This window comes from Protopterus annectens, chromosome 9.part0 (genome assembly GCF_019279795.1).
Source record: "Protopterus annectens isolate FY-2018-M chromosome 9.part0, PAN1.0, whole genome shotgun sequence".
Classification (NCBI taxonomy): domain Eukaryota; kingdom Metazoa; phylum Chordata; order Ceratodontiformes; family Protopteridae; genus Protopterus; species Protopterus annectens.
Genome location: NC_056743.1, coordinates 383,674,960 through 383,693,763, shown reverse-complemented (window position 1 = coordinate 383,693,763; position 18,804 = coordinate 383,674,960). Strand labels below are relative to the sequence as shown.

Sequence of the window (18,804 nt, the reverse complement as noted above, 5' to 3'; positions counted from 1 at the left end):
TGGTGAATGTTAAATGTTTTAATTAATTGTAACCTAGAGCAATAGGTTTTGGAAAGGATGACAAGTTTTGAGCCATCTTATTCTCAACCACAGACAACTGTACATCTATGACACTTTTTAAGTAAAATAGCAGAAAACACATGCCTATTGTATGTAGACTAATGGATTAGAAGACAGATTCGATAAAACACTGACATCCTTGCAAAGGGAAGTTATTGGCACAGATGCAAAAAGTGTGACCCGTCCATTACCCCACTTACTGTTGGTAAGCTGAGAGGTGATACAAGCCTCACCTGAGTGGACCCCATTTGAATTTCTGTCTGCCAGGCATCCTCCAGGGGACAGCTTTGACATTGCTAAGGAAATTGACCATAAGAGAGGGCACCTTTTAAAAATGTAACAGAACACCATGGTAGTTAGCAGGATGGATTAAATCTGGTTATGGCATAAAATAAGGGAGCACATGCAAAGAAACCCTGGAAATGCAATGACATGTTTAAAATAAGAATGTCTGACTTGGAGATTTTTAACCCAGATCATGTGATATTAATGCTAGTGCCGTACAAGGAAAACATTTCTCTTTTGATCAACTCAAATGCCCTTGCTTCTTGGAAAGAAAAATGCAGTGAACTGTAAGGTGTGAATGGTACAGCCCAGGCCCAGTAGTCCCTAAGCTTGACAGAAGTATTAGATTCTGCAATGTGAGTGTGTGTGTGTGTGTGTGTGTGTGTGTGTGTGTGTGTGTGTGTGTGTGTGTGTGTGTGTGTGTGTGTGTGTGTGTGTAAATACTTATACACACATATACACACATTCATGTATATAATGGAATTAAGAATTAACCATGTAAATACGGCAAATAATATTTTTACATGGGTTGTTAAAATTCTTGTTTAAGTATTTAAGTACATTTTAGCAGTTGTTAGTATGTTACTTATGTTTTGGATGATTTAAATGCTATTTAAATTTAAAAAAATGTGGAACACCAGTTCCATGGATCAGTATAACATTCCAGAATGTTTCCGTAGGGCTCTATAATCTTCTAAACATCTTTTACATCTTATGAAGTAAAAGCCTGTCCACAAGCTTTGTCCCCAGCTTGTGATAGTAAATCCCTTTAGTCCCTATCCACAATCCACAAGGGAGGATCTCCAGCCTAGCTTATAAATGACAGACCCGTAGTAAATCCCTTTGGTCCCTATCCACAAGGGAGTATCTCCAGCCTAACTTATAAATGACAGACCCGTAGTAAATCCCTTTGGTCCCTATCCACAAGGGAGGATCGACAGCTTAGCTTATAAACGACAGATCCGTCAATCTCTCTGGTATCCCATACTGGGTCATAAAGAGGATCAGTATAGAACTTAAAACCACATAGTTTCCAGCTGCTGTACTTGAATCATCATCGATTTGTTTGGGTAAGGCCATACCTGTTAAATTTAGTTACACCTGGCCTGGACAAATGTTGATGGCGCATGCCACTGTAACCTGATCTCACAAAGGTCTCTGACACTATTTCTCTTGAAAGAATTATAAAGAAATTCAGTGAGCTTTGAGTTAGTGTGTACGCAAATGGATGGTTTGATATGTACCTTTCCAGCATAACCCAGTCTCTAAAGGTTGCTCTCTCAACTTCTGCAGTTACCGCAACACTTGGTTCATTTTTCTGTTGACTTCTCAACATCTTTCACAGTTGAAAGGTTGGTAGTCATCTCTGCACCCACATACTATTTTTTTTTAGTTGCTACCTGGATGGAACATTGTCTGTATCTACTGCAAAATTATTCTTAGGCTTTTAGTGTTGTCTAATGTGTCAGACTACTGTACTGACTCTGTTTGTGGGGGACCAAGGTGCACCCATATGTAAGGATGTGAGCCTAAACTGGGGAAGGGCATTATTGTGATGAGTATGATAGTGAAGGGGATGACTAGGCACTCCAGCGAGGTCATCATTACTCTGAATGTCAGGGGTAAAATAATGATGCCATAATATGAACAGAAGATGACTGACTCTTAGTTTCTGGTGTTATTCTAAGGGGCATGGAAGGAGATGACTAACAGACTACCCTGCTTTGCCAGGGATGGTCTGCATCTCTCCCCTCTAGGAGTTTGCATATCAGCTAAACATTGTCCTCCCTACAGTGAATCTTTTAGGCAATGCCAAGCTGAAAATACTTCCGGCATAGCAAATCAAAACCAAGAAAATCTAAAGGTGGTAATGACAAGGAGTCTAAACAAGAAACTCCACTCCCGACTCTAGACAAAGGCAGGACATCTACAGACCATGGAAACTATAGACCCATAAGTCTCACTAGTCTCGTATGCAATGTCATGGAAATTAATAATAATAACATAGGAATCCTCCAGACACTGCACGCAGCACACTTTGTTTTCATCAAGAGCAGGTCACACCAGCTCAGCCTGGTAGACTTCTTTGAGAAGATCACCAAAGCAATGGATGAGGGCATTGGTTCACACTGCTTTGATCTGGCTAGGGTTTTTGACTCATTGCTCTGCTTGGGCATTGTTGACAAATGCAAAAGGTTAGGATCAAACCGTTATGTCACCCAGTCACCCAGTGGATTGCCAGCTAGCACACAGACAGGACCCAGGAAGTTAGACTTTTAGTGTTCAACTGTACAAAGAGGCCAGTCAGCAGTAGAGTCCTTCAGAAATTGGTCCCAGATGATTGCAAATTAGGAGCATTCATAGAATCCCCCACCAACACCAGTGCTGTTCCGGAAGGGCAGACTCGAACCAATAACTGGCATCAGAGCCATGGAGTAAAATTACATGCGAAAAAAATGTATATTGGTATCCTTCAGGAAGTCATCCACCCCTTTTAACTGTTATTATTAACAACAGAACCTTAATACTCAACCCACTAATCAAGGACTTGGGGACACATGCAGACAGTAATGTAGCCTTTGATCATGTATTTACAGTAGTGAAGACATTCTATTTTGTGCAACTTATAAACAAAGGTATGGCATCTAGGTCCAAGTAGGTTACTGTTCCACTGTATTAGGTATTCATCACGCCTGTCATTGTTTACAGTACTCCCTTTGGTATGTACCTGATCAGGCACGTTCAACAATTGGAATGACCGCAGAGGTTCCTCAGTAAAAGAATACGGAGCATAAGTAACATGTCCTATGCAGACTGCTTCAAAGCCCTATCCCTGTATTCTGTCTCTTATAGGCTTTTGAGAGGAGATCTATGCCTGGCACACAATGCACTGTTGGGCCAAACCTGTATGATCCTCCTGCATATGCAAAAACTAACAGCAACAGAATAAACCCATTCCAAAGACTTTAAATCTTGCCTGTGGTGATAATGGGACCTACTGGAGAGAGAGGTATGTATCCCAGAGACTACCACTTCTTTGCAAAAGGCACTCCAGCCATGTGAAGCACAGTTTTGCCTAACCCAGTTCAAGTACAATTTGGACAACTGGGTAGGGGACAGTAATGTCATCCCTGGTTTAGCACCTGCGTCTCTAATGGACAACAGGCAGCCTGTAAATGTTTCATCAATCAAGGCCCTGCTTGTAAATGTTTCATCTCCAAAACCCCTGCTTAAATTTATCAACAGTACCAGAACCTGTCACAGATATAGGATCCGTGGCTAGGCTTAAAATGACCCCCAGTGGTCATTAACCTAGTACACAGCAATGAGCATATGTACACATCAGTCTTTTGTCCAGGCATAATAATACATAATGCCCCCTTCTATAGTCTGCTGACCAAACACGTGTTTCACATCCTGATGATTCAGAGGTTATTCTGTAGAAGTATAGACTGGCTTTGTAACCTAGGTTAGTTGCATAGAATTCAAAAGGGTAACCTTTTGAAATGTCTGAGCTTAGATTGCCAAGTGTGGAATGTGGAGACTGAAAGACTGAAAAAACAGACTTAAATGATAAGTGTGAGGTTTCCAATATTCTTTTTCTGTCCAAGGTGTGGCGTTCTTGGGAGTTGGAGTATGTAAGTTTAAGGGGTGCGAGGGCTTGTCCTCTCACATTGGAAGGTGCAGGGGGTCTTGCCCCGTACAAAAAAAAGTTTAAAGAAGAAGAGTGATACTCGTTCTTCTCCTGTAGTTTGCCCCCCCATATTTTGGAACTCTGCAATCTGAGCACCAGCATGTCAATAGGGAGCCCTTCAAACGTCTTCCTCTTCTTGGTGTCTTTCTGCCTGTAGAAGAACTGGGGTTTGTTTCTGATCGATGTGATATCCTTCCTTCTTTGTGATTTTGGTGACATGCCAGTGGGTTGTCCAGTAAGCATACAAAAATCTAACTGTAGATCCTGTGTGTTGGCAGTTGGACAGACAACGATACACTCCAAATTAAGGAAATACTGCAATTTATTAAGGGCTTTCATTCACAAAAGTAGAAACTTCATCAGAATAACACAGTTAACCTCACTGAGTATTTAAATTAACTGCACTGTTCTTTAAAACCAACCAGTAAAAACTGCTTACATAATTCAAATAGTTGAAAAAAACTTGTCTATAATTGTTTAAAGGAAGCCATTCATCTAAAATAGACTATGTTAGACATCCAATCTTTTTAACTTTAAAATGGGGCTATAGAACATGCATCATTTAAACCAGGGAATTCAGACATAAGTTTTACTTAAATTTATTTTTATCACGATGTTTGTTCACTGTATAACCTTTGGTATCAAAAACATCTTCCTCCACAACAGTAACCTTGAAGCCATGAGTAGGATGTTGTGCTGTATGCCTATAAGGGTATTTGTTGTCTTATACCTCTTAATATCTAATAAATGTTCATATATCCTTTAATTTTTCTGGAGGTTTTGCCCATGTAAAATGCTGGGCATAAATCACAGCAAGCAGTATATGTACAACAGTTATCAAATCACATGTGAAATCCCCTTGGATGCTATATACTGCCCCTCCAATATATATGTGCTCGACCAATATACTGACACATTGTGAACACTGGACATATTTTTTCATGCCTTTTTTCCTATTTGAAGAAGTCCCAGTCCAATCCAGTAATTTTTTGATTGACATATCCTTTTTATATACAATATGGGGGCTAGCCATCTAGGTCAAAAGAAAATATAACCCAGTTCTTTTTGAGACATTCAAAAATGGCCTTTCTAAACAGTAGGTAGTGATAAGTAACTTGTATTCCTTTTTATGTTGAAGTATAGGTTTGGGTACTAATAACCACCTCCCCAATATTAACTACATCTGCTTGTAATGGGAAACTGTGTCCACAAAGTATGGGTTTATAAAAGAAAAAAAAATGACTCCCCCCTCTTAATTATAACCGTAATCTTGGTTTATGGTTTTCTCAAAATACTGGGAATTACAACGCTCACACCATTAGTAGGTGTAGTTTATTTACCCCACCCCCTTTAAATTGTATTTTGATGTTTGAAAACTGTGTGAAAGTGACATTAGAAGTGTATGTGAGAAACCAGTCAAGAACAAATATTATAATTTGACTATTTCAGTTATGTAAGCAGAGTTTATTGATTGGTTTTAATTGATAGATGTAGTTAGTTTACATACTCATTGAGTTTTAATAGTGTTATTCTGAAGAAGTCCATATTTTGTGAACGAAAGCGCTTAATAAGTTGTAGTTTTTCCTTAATTTGCAGTGTATTGTTGTCTGTCCAACTGCCAACACACAGGATCTACAGTGTGGTTGTGTTTTTATTATCCCAAAGTCTTGTTCATGTTTAAGCATACAGAATCTGTCTACCTTAAAATATCCTTTATTAGTTATAATAACTTTGACTGATTCTTCACTCAACAAGTTCCTCTCCTTTGGAGCAACTTTTCTCTGCCATTAAAATAATGTTATTCCCTTAAAAGGGCCCTTGATAAATACAAGGGTATATATAAGGTTCAGCGTAAGGCAGCAGCTGTCAGGGTTGTTACTGACCCTATGAACATGTGAACCTATAAAAAAATAATAGAGGAAATGCAGTGGATCCAAGTCTGGGCAGCATGGAAAGAGCAGGACAGGCTTGATGAGAAGAACTGGGGACAAATTAGCTCAGACTATGGGTGTAGGTTTAGCGTAAAAACATGATTGCAAAGGATTTGGGGGCTGTAGGAGACTATGTGTTTTAAGGGAGAATGTGAAAGCTAAAGATGGTAGTGGATTCACTGCTTAGGCAAGAAAAATCAAAGTTGGAATGGAGAGGATATGGCAACAGGAGTCCAGTAGACTGGGTGAATAGAAAATAGTTAAGGCAAAGGAGAGGAGGACGTGAACAGAAGTTATCAGAATGTTACAGGCAGGTGGGATGGCACAGTGCCAAAGAATGCAAGAAATGCAGCCACAAAATGAAAGAATGGAATAGGAGGTGAATAAATGTGCAGACAGCATTGAGAACTGATGAAAGGGGAGCATAAGAGGGGCATGCAAGACTCAATGCCACAAGGGGAACAGGAGGCTGGTGGGCAGGGAGGGACCCTCAACCAGATGGAAGGAACAGAGATTGAAAAACATTGAAGAATGTTTGTAAGACAAGTACCACTGGGAAGGGAGAACAGTCAGGTAGGTACAGCACATGTAAAGAGAGCACCACCACAGCAGACATGTCACAAGTGTCACTTAGTGGGGGTAGAGGCATGCCAAAGGATGTGCAAAAGATACTACTCAGTCTAGCAACTAAGAATTTGATGATTGTAGACTTTGTCATTAAGGAGATTGTGTACTGCTAGGAGAAAGAGTGTACAACTCAGATGGTGTAGAGGTATGTTGCTGTGGTTGTTGTGCACAGCATCCTGGGTTCAAGACTTTGCATGGCTGATTATTTAGCAGTTTCTCAATAGCTCATTCTGATAAAACACAAACTTGTTGTATACCACACCTTTCGGCCATCTAACCTGGACTGGAACACTAAAGGTGAAGGTGTGTCCATATGCATTAAGAATATCCACACCTCCAGGCTAGTTGCTCAGCATAATGTATCCGAGATTATCCAAGTGCAACTAACTCTGGGCAAAACAGTAATCCAGATTGTAGTTTACAGATCCCCCACCATGCCCCAGGATTGCCACTCCTTTTTTCTTGATATACTGGAAAATATTAGGGTTCAACCAAACAACTTAATAATGGGCGATTTCAGCTACTCCACCATTAACTGGGAAAACTACTCGTGTACCTACTCCTTCACTCAACTCTTATTGGAATTCATAAATTCCAGTGCCCTGGATCAACTTATCCAGACCCCCACCAGGGGCAACAATATCGTAGACCTAGTCATTACCAACATGAATGACCTGTGTTACACTCCTGAAGTCTACTCCTCATTGGTCAGATCTCACCATAAGGTAATCACCCTAGATATCCACATCCCACCCCCACCCCTCATTAAGGAAACCACTGTAAAAAATGTCTCCAAAGCCAACTTCATGCTTCTTAATACAGAAGTGGCCAACGTCATGACACCCATGCAGAAGGGACAATACAGTTACGACTGCTGAATCCTACACTAATGCACTCTATAAGCACTTACACAAGTAAGTATTCTGTCTAACAGAACCAAGATGCTATCCTAAAAAAAAAAGCCAACCTGGTGGTCCCCTGCTATAAACAAACTCTACAACAGAAGGAAGAAACTGTTGCAAAAGAGAGTAAAATCCCATGAGTGGAGGAACTCCCTGGTCAGCCTCAGTAAGAATCTGAGATCCCTCATAAAATCCTCCAGAGCTAGATACGAAAACAAAATCACCACTGATCCTAAGGGCAACCACAAAGCATTCTATAGCTATGTCAAAAATCTCAATGGCAACACCCAGGTCTTCTCTGGGTTACAGCACAATGGCATGAGAATTACAGAACCAACTGATATTGCCAACATCCTGGCAGATAGGTTCAGTGCTAACTTTACCCCACCCCCCCACCCCCTAAAGGGCCCATATCTATACCAGAAGAATGCAGAGTCCCTGTAATCACAACTACGCAGGTAAAAGCTCCACTCTGTAAAGCCCAGGAACACAGCATCCATGGGACCTGACAACATCCCAGGCTGCGTTTTACATGAGCTTCAGAACAAACTGGCTCCCTATCTAAGGACCATGTTCAGTCATAGCCTCACGTCAGGCCTTGTGCCCACTGAATGGTGCACACCAACAGTTATCCCACTCCACAAAGGCAGACCCACCACGGACCCTGAGAACTATCCCCCTATTAGCCTGATGAGCCTGGTCTGTAAGGCCATGGAGCATATAATCCTGGAAGACATTGATAACCTTCAAACTCTGGACCCCACCTAATTCGGGTTTGTGAAAGGCAGATCATGCCTCCTGAACCTGATCAACTTCTTTGAAGCAGTCACCAAAGCCGTAGACGAGGGTGAGGTGGTTCACACAGCCTATCTTGATATTGCCAAGGCTTTAAACACCATCCCCCATTCTGGAATTATAAATAAACTCACTAAATTAGGTATAAATCACTACTTTACAAGATGGGTTGCCAAATGGCTCACTAACAGAACCCACACTGTAAAAGTTGCAGACTCCAGATCTGACATCAAACCAGTGACAAGTAGAGTACCACAGGGTTCAGTCCTGGGTCCTCTCCTGTTTGGTATCTACTTCTCTGAAGTACATGCTAAAACAGAAGGTCTCTGGCTAACAAAGTTTGCAGATGACAGCAAACTAGGAGCCGTAGTCGAGTCCCCAAACGATGTGGACATCTTACAGAAGGGCCTCACTGAGACAGACGCCTGGTGTCAGAGCCATGGCCTCAAGCTTAATGCCATAAAGTGCGTCATCCTCTTTGGTAAAAACTCTGTACCCATGAACTACCTCATAGGTGGCAGTCTACTTAATGCCAAATGTGTGATGAGACCTTGGGACCCAGGTGGACAGTAGTCTGTCCTTAATCCCATTGCCACAGTAGTCAGGAAATCATTTCTACATGGTACACCATCACAAAAGGGTTCTCGTCCAGAAAAAAAGAGGTAATTGTTCCCCTCTACTCATCACTCATTAAAACCATTATAGAGTACAACGCCCCTTTTGGAATGTACCTCACAAGACATCTGCACCAACTGGAAAGGCTGCAGAAGTACATCACCAAGAGGATTACTGGCCTCAAACAGATGCCCTACGCTGACGGTCTCAAAAAACTCCAGCTTTACTCCGTAGCATATCGCCTACTCCAAGGTGATCTCTGCCTAACATGCAAAGCTATGTCAAACCCAGAGCTGATGGACATGCCTACACCTAAAGAAATCCCAATCCGTGCGAGGTACATGCTCTGGGGACCTACCCTTTGTCACCACAATAAACAGAACATGCTGCAGGGATAGATTCTTGTCCCAGAGACTTGTCATACTCTTGAACAAACTACCATCTATGTTAAGAAGAGTTGCTCATAAGCACTCTTCAAGAAGAATATTGATGAGTGGATGGGAAATAGAAAATTCACCCCTTGGGATCACTTCTGTGGCTCTGCTTTACCAGGACACAGGAAAGTAACTTTCTTGAGTGATGAAAACCAGGGAACCTTGTTGGTTAGGCTTACTTAGGCCCATGGGCCGATAGCCTAGTACCTACCTATGACCAGATTACAGTGAAACAAGGCACATGGAGCTCCATTACCTTTGAACTATACAGACCTCATTTTACCATGTCCATTTGGGAAAGATCATTCACAAAACTAGTTTTTGGCTCTTGTAGCAATCTACCAGGGGATATTGCAGTCTTGACAGATTTCTCAGTCTTTAAAAGAAGTTAAAATATTTTCATCTTAAAGAATATACAAGCAGGGGTTTCATAGATGCTGAATAACATGTTTTTTTTTACAAACATTAAAACTACTTCAGCAACTGAATTGTTTAACTGTGTTCCATTTGCTGTTTGTTGATCTTCCCCAGCTACGTGCTGATGCCTCATCATCATCAGCCCCCTTTTCCCCATTTTTTTTTACATGGTGTCGGGGTATCATGTTAATTGTCACCATTTATGATTCAGTGCCACACTCCTGCCTTCTTCAGCACTCATGTCTTACTGTCACAGATATTCTTTCACACAATCCATTTCTTTGCTGGACATCCTCGCTTCCTCTTACCTTCTTCCTGTCTGTCCCAAATTTTCCTCACTAGATTGTCTTCTGCTTTTCTGCACGTGTCCAAACCACCGTAATCTGTTCTCTTTGATCTTTTCTGCAATTGGAGCTACTTTGGCTTCTGCTCTTATTTCCTCATTTCTTGGTCTGTCCCACAGTGTGCATCCTACCACCCTTCTCAGGCACTTCATTTCCATCACCTCTAGCTTCTTCAACTGTTCTGCATTTACTGCCCAGGTTTCTGTACCACACAGCAGTACTGGTCGCACCACTCTTGTACACCTTACTTTTCAGCTTCATTGTTATTCTTCTGTCATAGAGTACAGCTGCCACGCTTATGCCAGTTGGCTGCAGCCCCTTTGTTTCTAGCTTTGGCCTCTTCATTCAGACTTCCCTTCTCCTCAACCACCCCTCTCAGATACTTGAAGCTTTTAATCTGTTCCACTATCTTCCCTTCTGTCGCTATTCAGAGCTTCTTCTGATCTCCCCAACTGCCCAATTTGCTGCCATTACCACCATCCTATCTGTGCTTAGTTTCATCCCATGTGTCTTCAGTTTTGCATTCCTTTCTCCCATCCTTTGTTGAAGTTCTAGCTCGGAGTCTGCCTATAATGCCACATCATCTGCATACAGCAACTTTGTTGATCTGCCGCCTCCGACCTGTTTGCTAATGGTGATGTCACTGTGTCTCAATAAATAGAAGTCCAATTTCTCCATATTAACTTCCTATTTGCCTTTGTTACTTAGTTGTATATATGTCTATACATGCACACAAAGTTCTGTTGTTCACTGCATTTTCTCTGCAGCTTGCTTTGTAAAATTTGCTGCACAACTCCAACGACAAAACAAGCAACTAAAAATGAAGCTTGCCAATAAACCTGCAACGGATCCAGCCTAAAAATGCTCTGGTAGATGAAACCACTCTGAAAAAACATAAAAATGTTCAATTTATTTAAGCCGCTATCCAAAGCAGCTTTTCAACGGCACTTCTGTACCAACTTATTCAGAATTTAAAATATCGTGCCACCAATGTGGCAAGCTTTATTATGCTTAAAAACAACATGTGATCAACACGCCCTCTCCATAAAAAGCAAAGAAACTAATAAACTTAGAATAATTTCGGTATGAGCTGATAAGCCATATACCATTAATGTTCTTTCATAAAATTAAAAAAGGAAACAAGACATGCTAAAATTGTTTTGTTGTTTAACCTTTTGACCCAGGTAATGGCTGAAAAGGGTCTTGTACCAGCCTATTAACCTGGTTAACAAATTCAAATAAATAATATAAATAAGTAAATGGTGACTGTAGCCTAATGCCACAATTTGCATGATTGTAATGTATTCCTGTAATTGCATGTGTTCACTAATCTTAAGTGGGGTTGTATCTTAACTGCAGGCACTGAGTATATGGGTTGATAAAGTATCTTGTCATTTGCCATCATGGAAAAATGTTTTAACAGGTTTTTTGTTAATTTCATAAGTGCTTTCCTTTGTCTAATACATTTGAAAACTTAGTGATCATTCAGTCAAGTTCGGTACAAGTAGCTTCTCTTGTATTTGATTAGCTGTACTAGACTTGCGTGATTTTTGCCTCCATCTTTGTTGAGTCCATTGGCGATTGTTTACTTTAGGACATACCATCTTAGTTTGTGCAGGTGTGGGTGGTGCCACTGATGCTAGTTTGACTGACAGTTCCAATGGGGCTGTTAGGTAAGCATGGTGGTTTTAATGTTTTTTTTAATGTTGCTTTTACTTAGGCAACAGTAAAATTTTAAGAAAATGTAAGTAAAAATTTGAAACTCTAATATCATGGCTTACTGACTTAATGAGAGTGAAAAACTATGCAGACATGCAGGAAGGGGGTTGCTATGCCCTGGAACTCACTGCTATACACAATTTCAAGTCCATCTGCATTGTAGTCCTATGGTGTGGGTGGTGCGGTGGCTCCCCAGTGGATGTAACCAGTCTATCTTTTTAATCTCTCATCTTCTTAAGAACAACTTATAAATGTAAAATTATAATTACAACAAATTATACTTACAATGCCCACCCACTTCAAATGGGCTTGGGGCTTGCTATTGCACATCCCGGTATGTCCTAATATAAATAATTGCCAATTAATTTAGGAACTGCTTGATAAAGTCACATTAGCAGTATGTCACCATCTTATATTTTACCATAGGACCTGGACGACTGTCTAGTAGCACATTCCCTGGAAATGGGACTACACTAGTGGACACTGAAGATGGCCTCTCACGGAAGGATGATAAGAAGGTAAGAGAATGAGCCTGGTCAGGGTGGTTCTGCTGTGACATCTGTTGTTTCATAATATGCTCATGTCATAAAGATTACTAATGCTGTTTCTCCTCTCACTCATGAAAAAGTGAAGTACAAGGGATAAGTCTTAAAGCAGCTACGGGGAGAAAGCCCAGTGATGCAGGAGCTGTTAACAAATCTAGTTCCATCCAGAGACTATTCACTTCATTCTCTGTGCACCTTGTAGGACCAGTGCACATGTAGTTTGTGTGCAGTACAGCAGGGACAAAGATTTTATGTTCATGTTTATATGTTATACAACCTTTATGTTATCCGCACACAGTCAGTCCACAAAAAAATGTATGTGTGGGTAGGTATATATATATATATATATATATATATATATATATATATATATATATATGCTTTCAGTTTATAATCTTGAAATGTGAAATCTTGAATTTCAGCATTTTGAAACTATAAAGCCGAATTTCAAAACGTGGAAAGTACATAATCACGAATTTTAATATTTCAAATTTGCGGTTATGGTTTTACGTTACATGACGTGCGGTGTTTACGTTGGATGTAGTTTGATGTGGTGTATGGATTTGCATGGACTGTTTTTAAGGGTTTTGGGTCAGAGTTTGTATAAATAAATATATATATATATACTTATATTTATATATATATATATATATATATATATATATATATATATATATATATATACTTATATTTATATACTTATATATATATTTATACTTATATATATATATATATATATATGTATATATATATTTATGTATATATATATATTTATGTATATATATTTATATATATATATATATATATATATATATATATATATATATATATATATATATTGCTGTACTTAATTGTTTTCCGCCTAAATGCAGATTTTTCAACATTTATTGTGATTTAAAAGCTTGTTTTTTTCACATATTGTACTTATTTGACTGCCTGCACTTTAAAAAAGTTTTTTGTTTAAATAATTTGTTGAACTGTTGTAGGCTACACACTAAAGTGTGATAGCCTTTTCTTATTGTTTGTAGTCTTTTAAAGCTGTTTTAAGTGTATTTATATATATATATATATATATATATATATATATATATATATATATATATATATGTTTTTGCCTTATCTTTTAAAAAAAAAAAAACAAATACTTGTTTCCTGCCTTTCTAAGCTAGTATAGTCCAGTTTTCAGGCTAGTGCTGAATTCAGGACTGTGATACTAGTTTCTGAGTTGCCCATACCTTACTTAGAAGTTTCTGTGTTCACCTATGAGAGAGGGGAGCTTTGAGCAACCCATCTGTCCCTGGAGGAGTGGTTCCAGCCCAGAAGTTAGTAGTTTATTGGCCATTTTTGGTTAATTTCTATCTCTTTAATTTCCCTACTATAAAAAACGCGTTTGCATGGTTTTGCGCACCGGGCAGTGCCAGTTAGCTATGGTTAAATTATTCCTAGTTCCATTAAGTCGCCTCTTCAGTTTTTCTCTTGAAACTAGTCAAACTCTCAATCTAAGCACTCACAAGGCATCTTACAGCCCAGCACTTGCTCAGACCTAATAGCAATCACTAATATACCCTGACACTGATTGCCTAGCAGGGCAAGGCTCTTTATTCACTCCTCACCAACCAAGCGACTAAGCAGCTCACCCTTCTATTCAGGCATGACCAAAGGACAACTTCAGGTGCACTCTCCTGTCCAGCTGGTGAATCTGGGTATCCTGAGGCAATGTTACAACTGTCTCATGTACACAGACAACCCTCTCCTCCTACCATAAAACACAAACATATGCGAGAGATGCAATTATACAGCCAAACTGGAACAGACAGTCAAGAGGAGAAGGTTAACGCTTGCACCACAACTCCAGCCACACACAGACCTACTAAAACAGCACTGGCAAAAAATATACATAAATACACAAAATCATACTCTGAGGCTCTAAATAAAAACCTGCAAAAGCATCAGAGACCTCCAAAGCAGACACCCAAATAACCTGCACTTCCCATCACAAACCAGACAACACATAAAACACAAAATCAGTGTGCCAGACAATCACAGCCCTTAAGGCGAAATAACATACCTAACACACTAATAATAGGTGACTCTATAGTCAGGCACACTGACGTCCCACTCACTAGGCAAGCAGAAGGTTACTGTGTTAGCTGCCTGTCGGGAGCCAGAGTCTGCCACATAACACAAGCACTCAGGTCACTCCAGAACAAGTACAAATATGACTCTGTCATTGTTCATGTTGGTATGAATGACCTGAGACCTAACTCCCTGGATTACATGAAAAGGGACATGGAAGAGCTCTCTGATCATGTAGCCCAGGCTGGTATGACCCTGAGTAGCATCCTACCCTCACCAAGAAAGATACCTCAGTATAAAGAAAAAATGATCAATTTCAACAATTGGCTAAGCTTCTGGTGTCATTCAAAGGGGATCCAGTGTCTGTCAGCCTGGGATGACATGCTCGACAAGTTGCGTTGCTTCGCAAGAGATGGCTTGCACCTGTCACCCCCAGGCTTTCGAATACTGACCAAGGCTCTTGTTGCCCCCATAGTGCCTTTTTTAGGCAAGGCTCAAAAGTCAAACCCACCTCCGTAAACAGCACAATTAACAAAAAACTGAGGGTTATGCTACTCAGTGCCAGGAGTTTAAATCTCATAATGCAGGCGCTCGAAGCACTCCTCAGTATGGAGAACGTTGACATCTGTGCAGTAACTGAAACCTGGTTTAAGGCTCCAGAGAGCACCCCAGCACTACTGGGCTACAACTCATACCACACGTTTCGGCCATAGAACATGGACCAAAACACAAAAGGAGGGGATGTATCCATATTCATAAAGGATACCTACACCTCCAGGTTAGTGGCGCAGCATGATACCTCTGAGATCATCCATGTGCAACTAACATCGGGCAAATCTGCAGTGCAAATTGTGGCTTGCTACAGATCACCCTCCATGACCCAGGACCACCACTCCACCTTTCTGGAGACACTGGAAAACATGAAGGTCCTACCAAACACCCTGATATTGGGCGATTTCAGTTATCCTACCATTCACTGGGAAAACTACTTGAGTACAAATTCTCAGGCCCAGCGCTTCCTGGAATTCATCAACTTAAACGGCCTGGATCAGCTGGTAAACTCCCCCTACCAGAGGTGAAAACATATTGGACCTGGTCATCACCAACATGGGTGACAGGTGTTCCACACCGGAGGTCAACCCGTTACTGGTTAGATAAGACCATAAACTAATCACTCTGGATTTCCACACCAACTAAGGAAATCACAGTAAAAAACTTTTCTAAAGCAAACTTCACCTTACTTAAGACAGAGGTGGTAAGTTTCACAGCCCCCACGGTAAAAGGTAATGCTGCCCAAGATGCAGAAACCTTTACAGATGCACTCTATGAGCACCTACAAGGATGCATGGATCATGCCATCACTAGCAAAAGCAAGACTCACTCCTCTAAGAGAAGAAAAACAGTTTGGTGGACCCCTGCAATAAACAGGCTATACAGTAGAAGGAGGAAACTAGTTCAGAAAAAAAACAAATCCCAAGAAGGAAAGACATCCCTGATCAGTATCAGTAAGAAACTGAGGTCCCTCATGAAATCATCCAAGGCTAACTTCGAAAGAAAAATAGCCAAGGATTCAAATGATAACCACAAAGCCTTCTTTAGCTATGTTAAGAATCTAAGTGGCAGCTCACAGATATGCACTGAACTAGTGCAAAATACACTGAACCTACTGTTGTTGACAACATCTTGGCAGATAGATTCAGTGCAAACTTCACCCCCCCCCCGTCACCTCCAAAAGGGCCCACAACAATACCGGAAAAGTGTAGTGTCCCAAAAATCACAGACACACAGGTGAGAACAGCCCTTTGAAAAGCCAAAAACATAGCGTCAATGGGACCAGTTGGTGTCCCAGGCTGCGTCTTGCACGAACTACAGAACGAACTAACCCCCCATCTAAACACGCTGTTCAACCTCAGCCTCTCCACAGGCTATGTGCCCATAGAATGGCACACAGCAATGGTTATTTCTCTCCACAAAGGAGGGGCCACAACTGACCCTGGTAACTATTGCCCCATAAGCCTGACTAGCCTGGTCTACAAGGCTATGGAGCGCATCATCATGGAACTCATTAACAAAGACATTGGGAACCTCCAAACACTTGACCCGACCCAGTTCAGCTTTCTTAAGGGCAGATCATGCCTACTAAACCTGGTTGACTTCTTCGAGACAGTCACCAAGGCCATAGACGAGGGAAAGGTGGTTCACACAGCCTACCTTGACCTCGCCAAGGCTTTCAACACCATTCCCCACTTTGGTATTACAAGAAAGACTCACCAGCCTGAACATAAATCCCTACATCACGAGATGGGTTGCCAACTGGCTTACAGATAGAACTCACACTGTAAGAATAACGGGATCCAGGTCACACTGTAAACCATTCACAAGTGGTGTCCCGCATGGCTCGGTCCGGGGACCCCTACTTTTCAGCATATACTTTTCACAAGTACAGGCAAACACAGGAGAACTGTATGGCTAACCAAGTTTGCCGATGACTGCAAACTGGGAGCCACAGTTGACTCTCCAGCTGACACGGGCATCCTGCAAAAGAGATTTACTGAGACGTACACCTAGTGTCAAAGTCATGGCCTCAAGCGAAATGCCAAAAAATGCATAATCATCCCGTTTGGGAAAAACAAAACCCCCATGAATTACCACATAGATGGCAGCCCCCTTAATGCAGAGAAGGTAATAAGCGGTCTGCGGACCCAGGTAAATAGTAATCTCTCCCTTGACAATCATATTGCTAAAGTAGTTAGGAAATCCTTCTATGTGGCCCATTTAATTACAAAAGGGTTCTCATCTAGAAATAAAGAGGTTATAGTACCCCTGTACTATTCACTCATTAGACCCATCATAGAGTACAATGTCCCATTTGGGATGTAATTCACAAGACACTTCCAACAACTGGAAAGACCACAAAAGTACCTCACCAAGAGGATTACTGCTCTCAAACATATGTCCTATACAGCCCGACTGAAAAAACTCCGGCTGTACTCAGTGGCATATCGCTGACTCAGAGGTGATCTCTGCCTGACTTACAAAGCCATGTCCAACTCAGAATTGATGGATATGCTCCACCTAAAGAAATCCAAGTCACTGCAAGCCATGTGCTCTAGTGAGCTAAACCTCGCCACAACAATAAATAGAACATGCTGGAGGGATAGATTCCTGTCACAGAGACTCCCCATGCTTTGGAACAAAATTCCAAATTACATCAGGCAGAGCACCTCACTAACGCTCTTCAAGAGAAACCTTGATGAGTGGATGTGTAACAAAATACACCCCTGGGATCACTTCATTGCTTGACAGAGGATCAGTTAATTCATCAATGGGGTGGTGAAAGCCGACACACTCTGACTAGGCTTATAAATGCCCTCAGGCAGATAGCCCAGTACCTACCTATGAACCTATATAAATATATATATACATACATATATATATATATATATATATATATATATATATATATATATATATACACAAGTATATTTATATATGTATTTATATATATATATGTTTAGTTATATATATATTTATATATATATATATATATATATATATATATATATATATATATATATATACACTGCAGTGGTTGTGCTCTTGTAGCGTTTGCCTCACAGTTAGACGTTGCCCGTTCGATTCTCAGTTAGAGCGTCTTCTGTGTAGTGACATGCGTGAATGGGCATTCCTTTGTTGAAGGTTGTGTGTTAGGCCCGGCAAGCCAGTATGTAAAAATCTACTGCCAATCATTAGCGGACCAGAGTTCCGTTGTATCGAACCCTAACTGGGAAAAGCCGAAAGACGCAAACAAATATATATATGTATATTTATATGTATATATATATATATATATATATATATATATATATATATATATATATATATATATATAAATATATATATATATATATATATATATATATATATATATATATATTTATATGTGTGTGTGTGTGTATATATATATATATATATATATATATATATATATATATATATATATATATATATATATATATATATATATATATATATATATATATATATATATATATATATATATAAAATATATATACATATATATATATATATATGTATATTTATATATATGTTTATATATATATATATATATATGTGTGTGTGTGTGTGTGTGTGTATATATATATATATATATATATATATATATATATACACATTTGTATATTTATATGTGTGTGTATATATATATATATATATATATATATATATATATATATATATATATATATTTATATTTTTTATTTATTTATTTGCAGTTGGTTTGCCAGGATAGTCCATTGGGCCAAATGAACCCGTTTTCAATGGAGGCCTGGGGAGAAAA

The 18,804-nt window shown here is 39.9% G+C and overlaps 1 protein-coding gene across 3 annotated transcripts in view; it reads left to right on the top strand.

Moving 5' to 3' along the window:
* The window catches only part of SORBS3 (sorbin and SH3 domain containing 3), a 1,673,489-nt gene that overhangs the window by 1,276,143 nt on the left and 378,542 nt on the right, over nt 1-18,804 (top strand). For all 3 annotated transcript variants that reach the window (XM_044082929.1, XM_044082928.1, XM_044082927.1), the window contains one exon: nt 12,250-12,341. In XM_044082929.1, the coding sequence (XP_043938864.1) occupies nt 12,250-12,341 (92 nt within the window). The remainder of the gene's footprint in view (nt 1-12,249; nt 12,342-18,804) is intronic.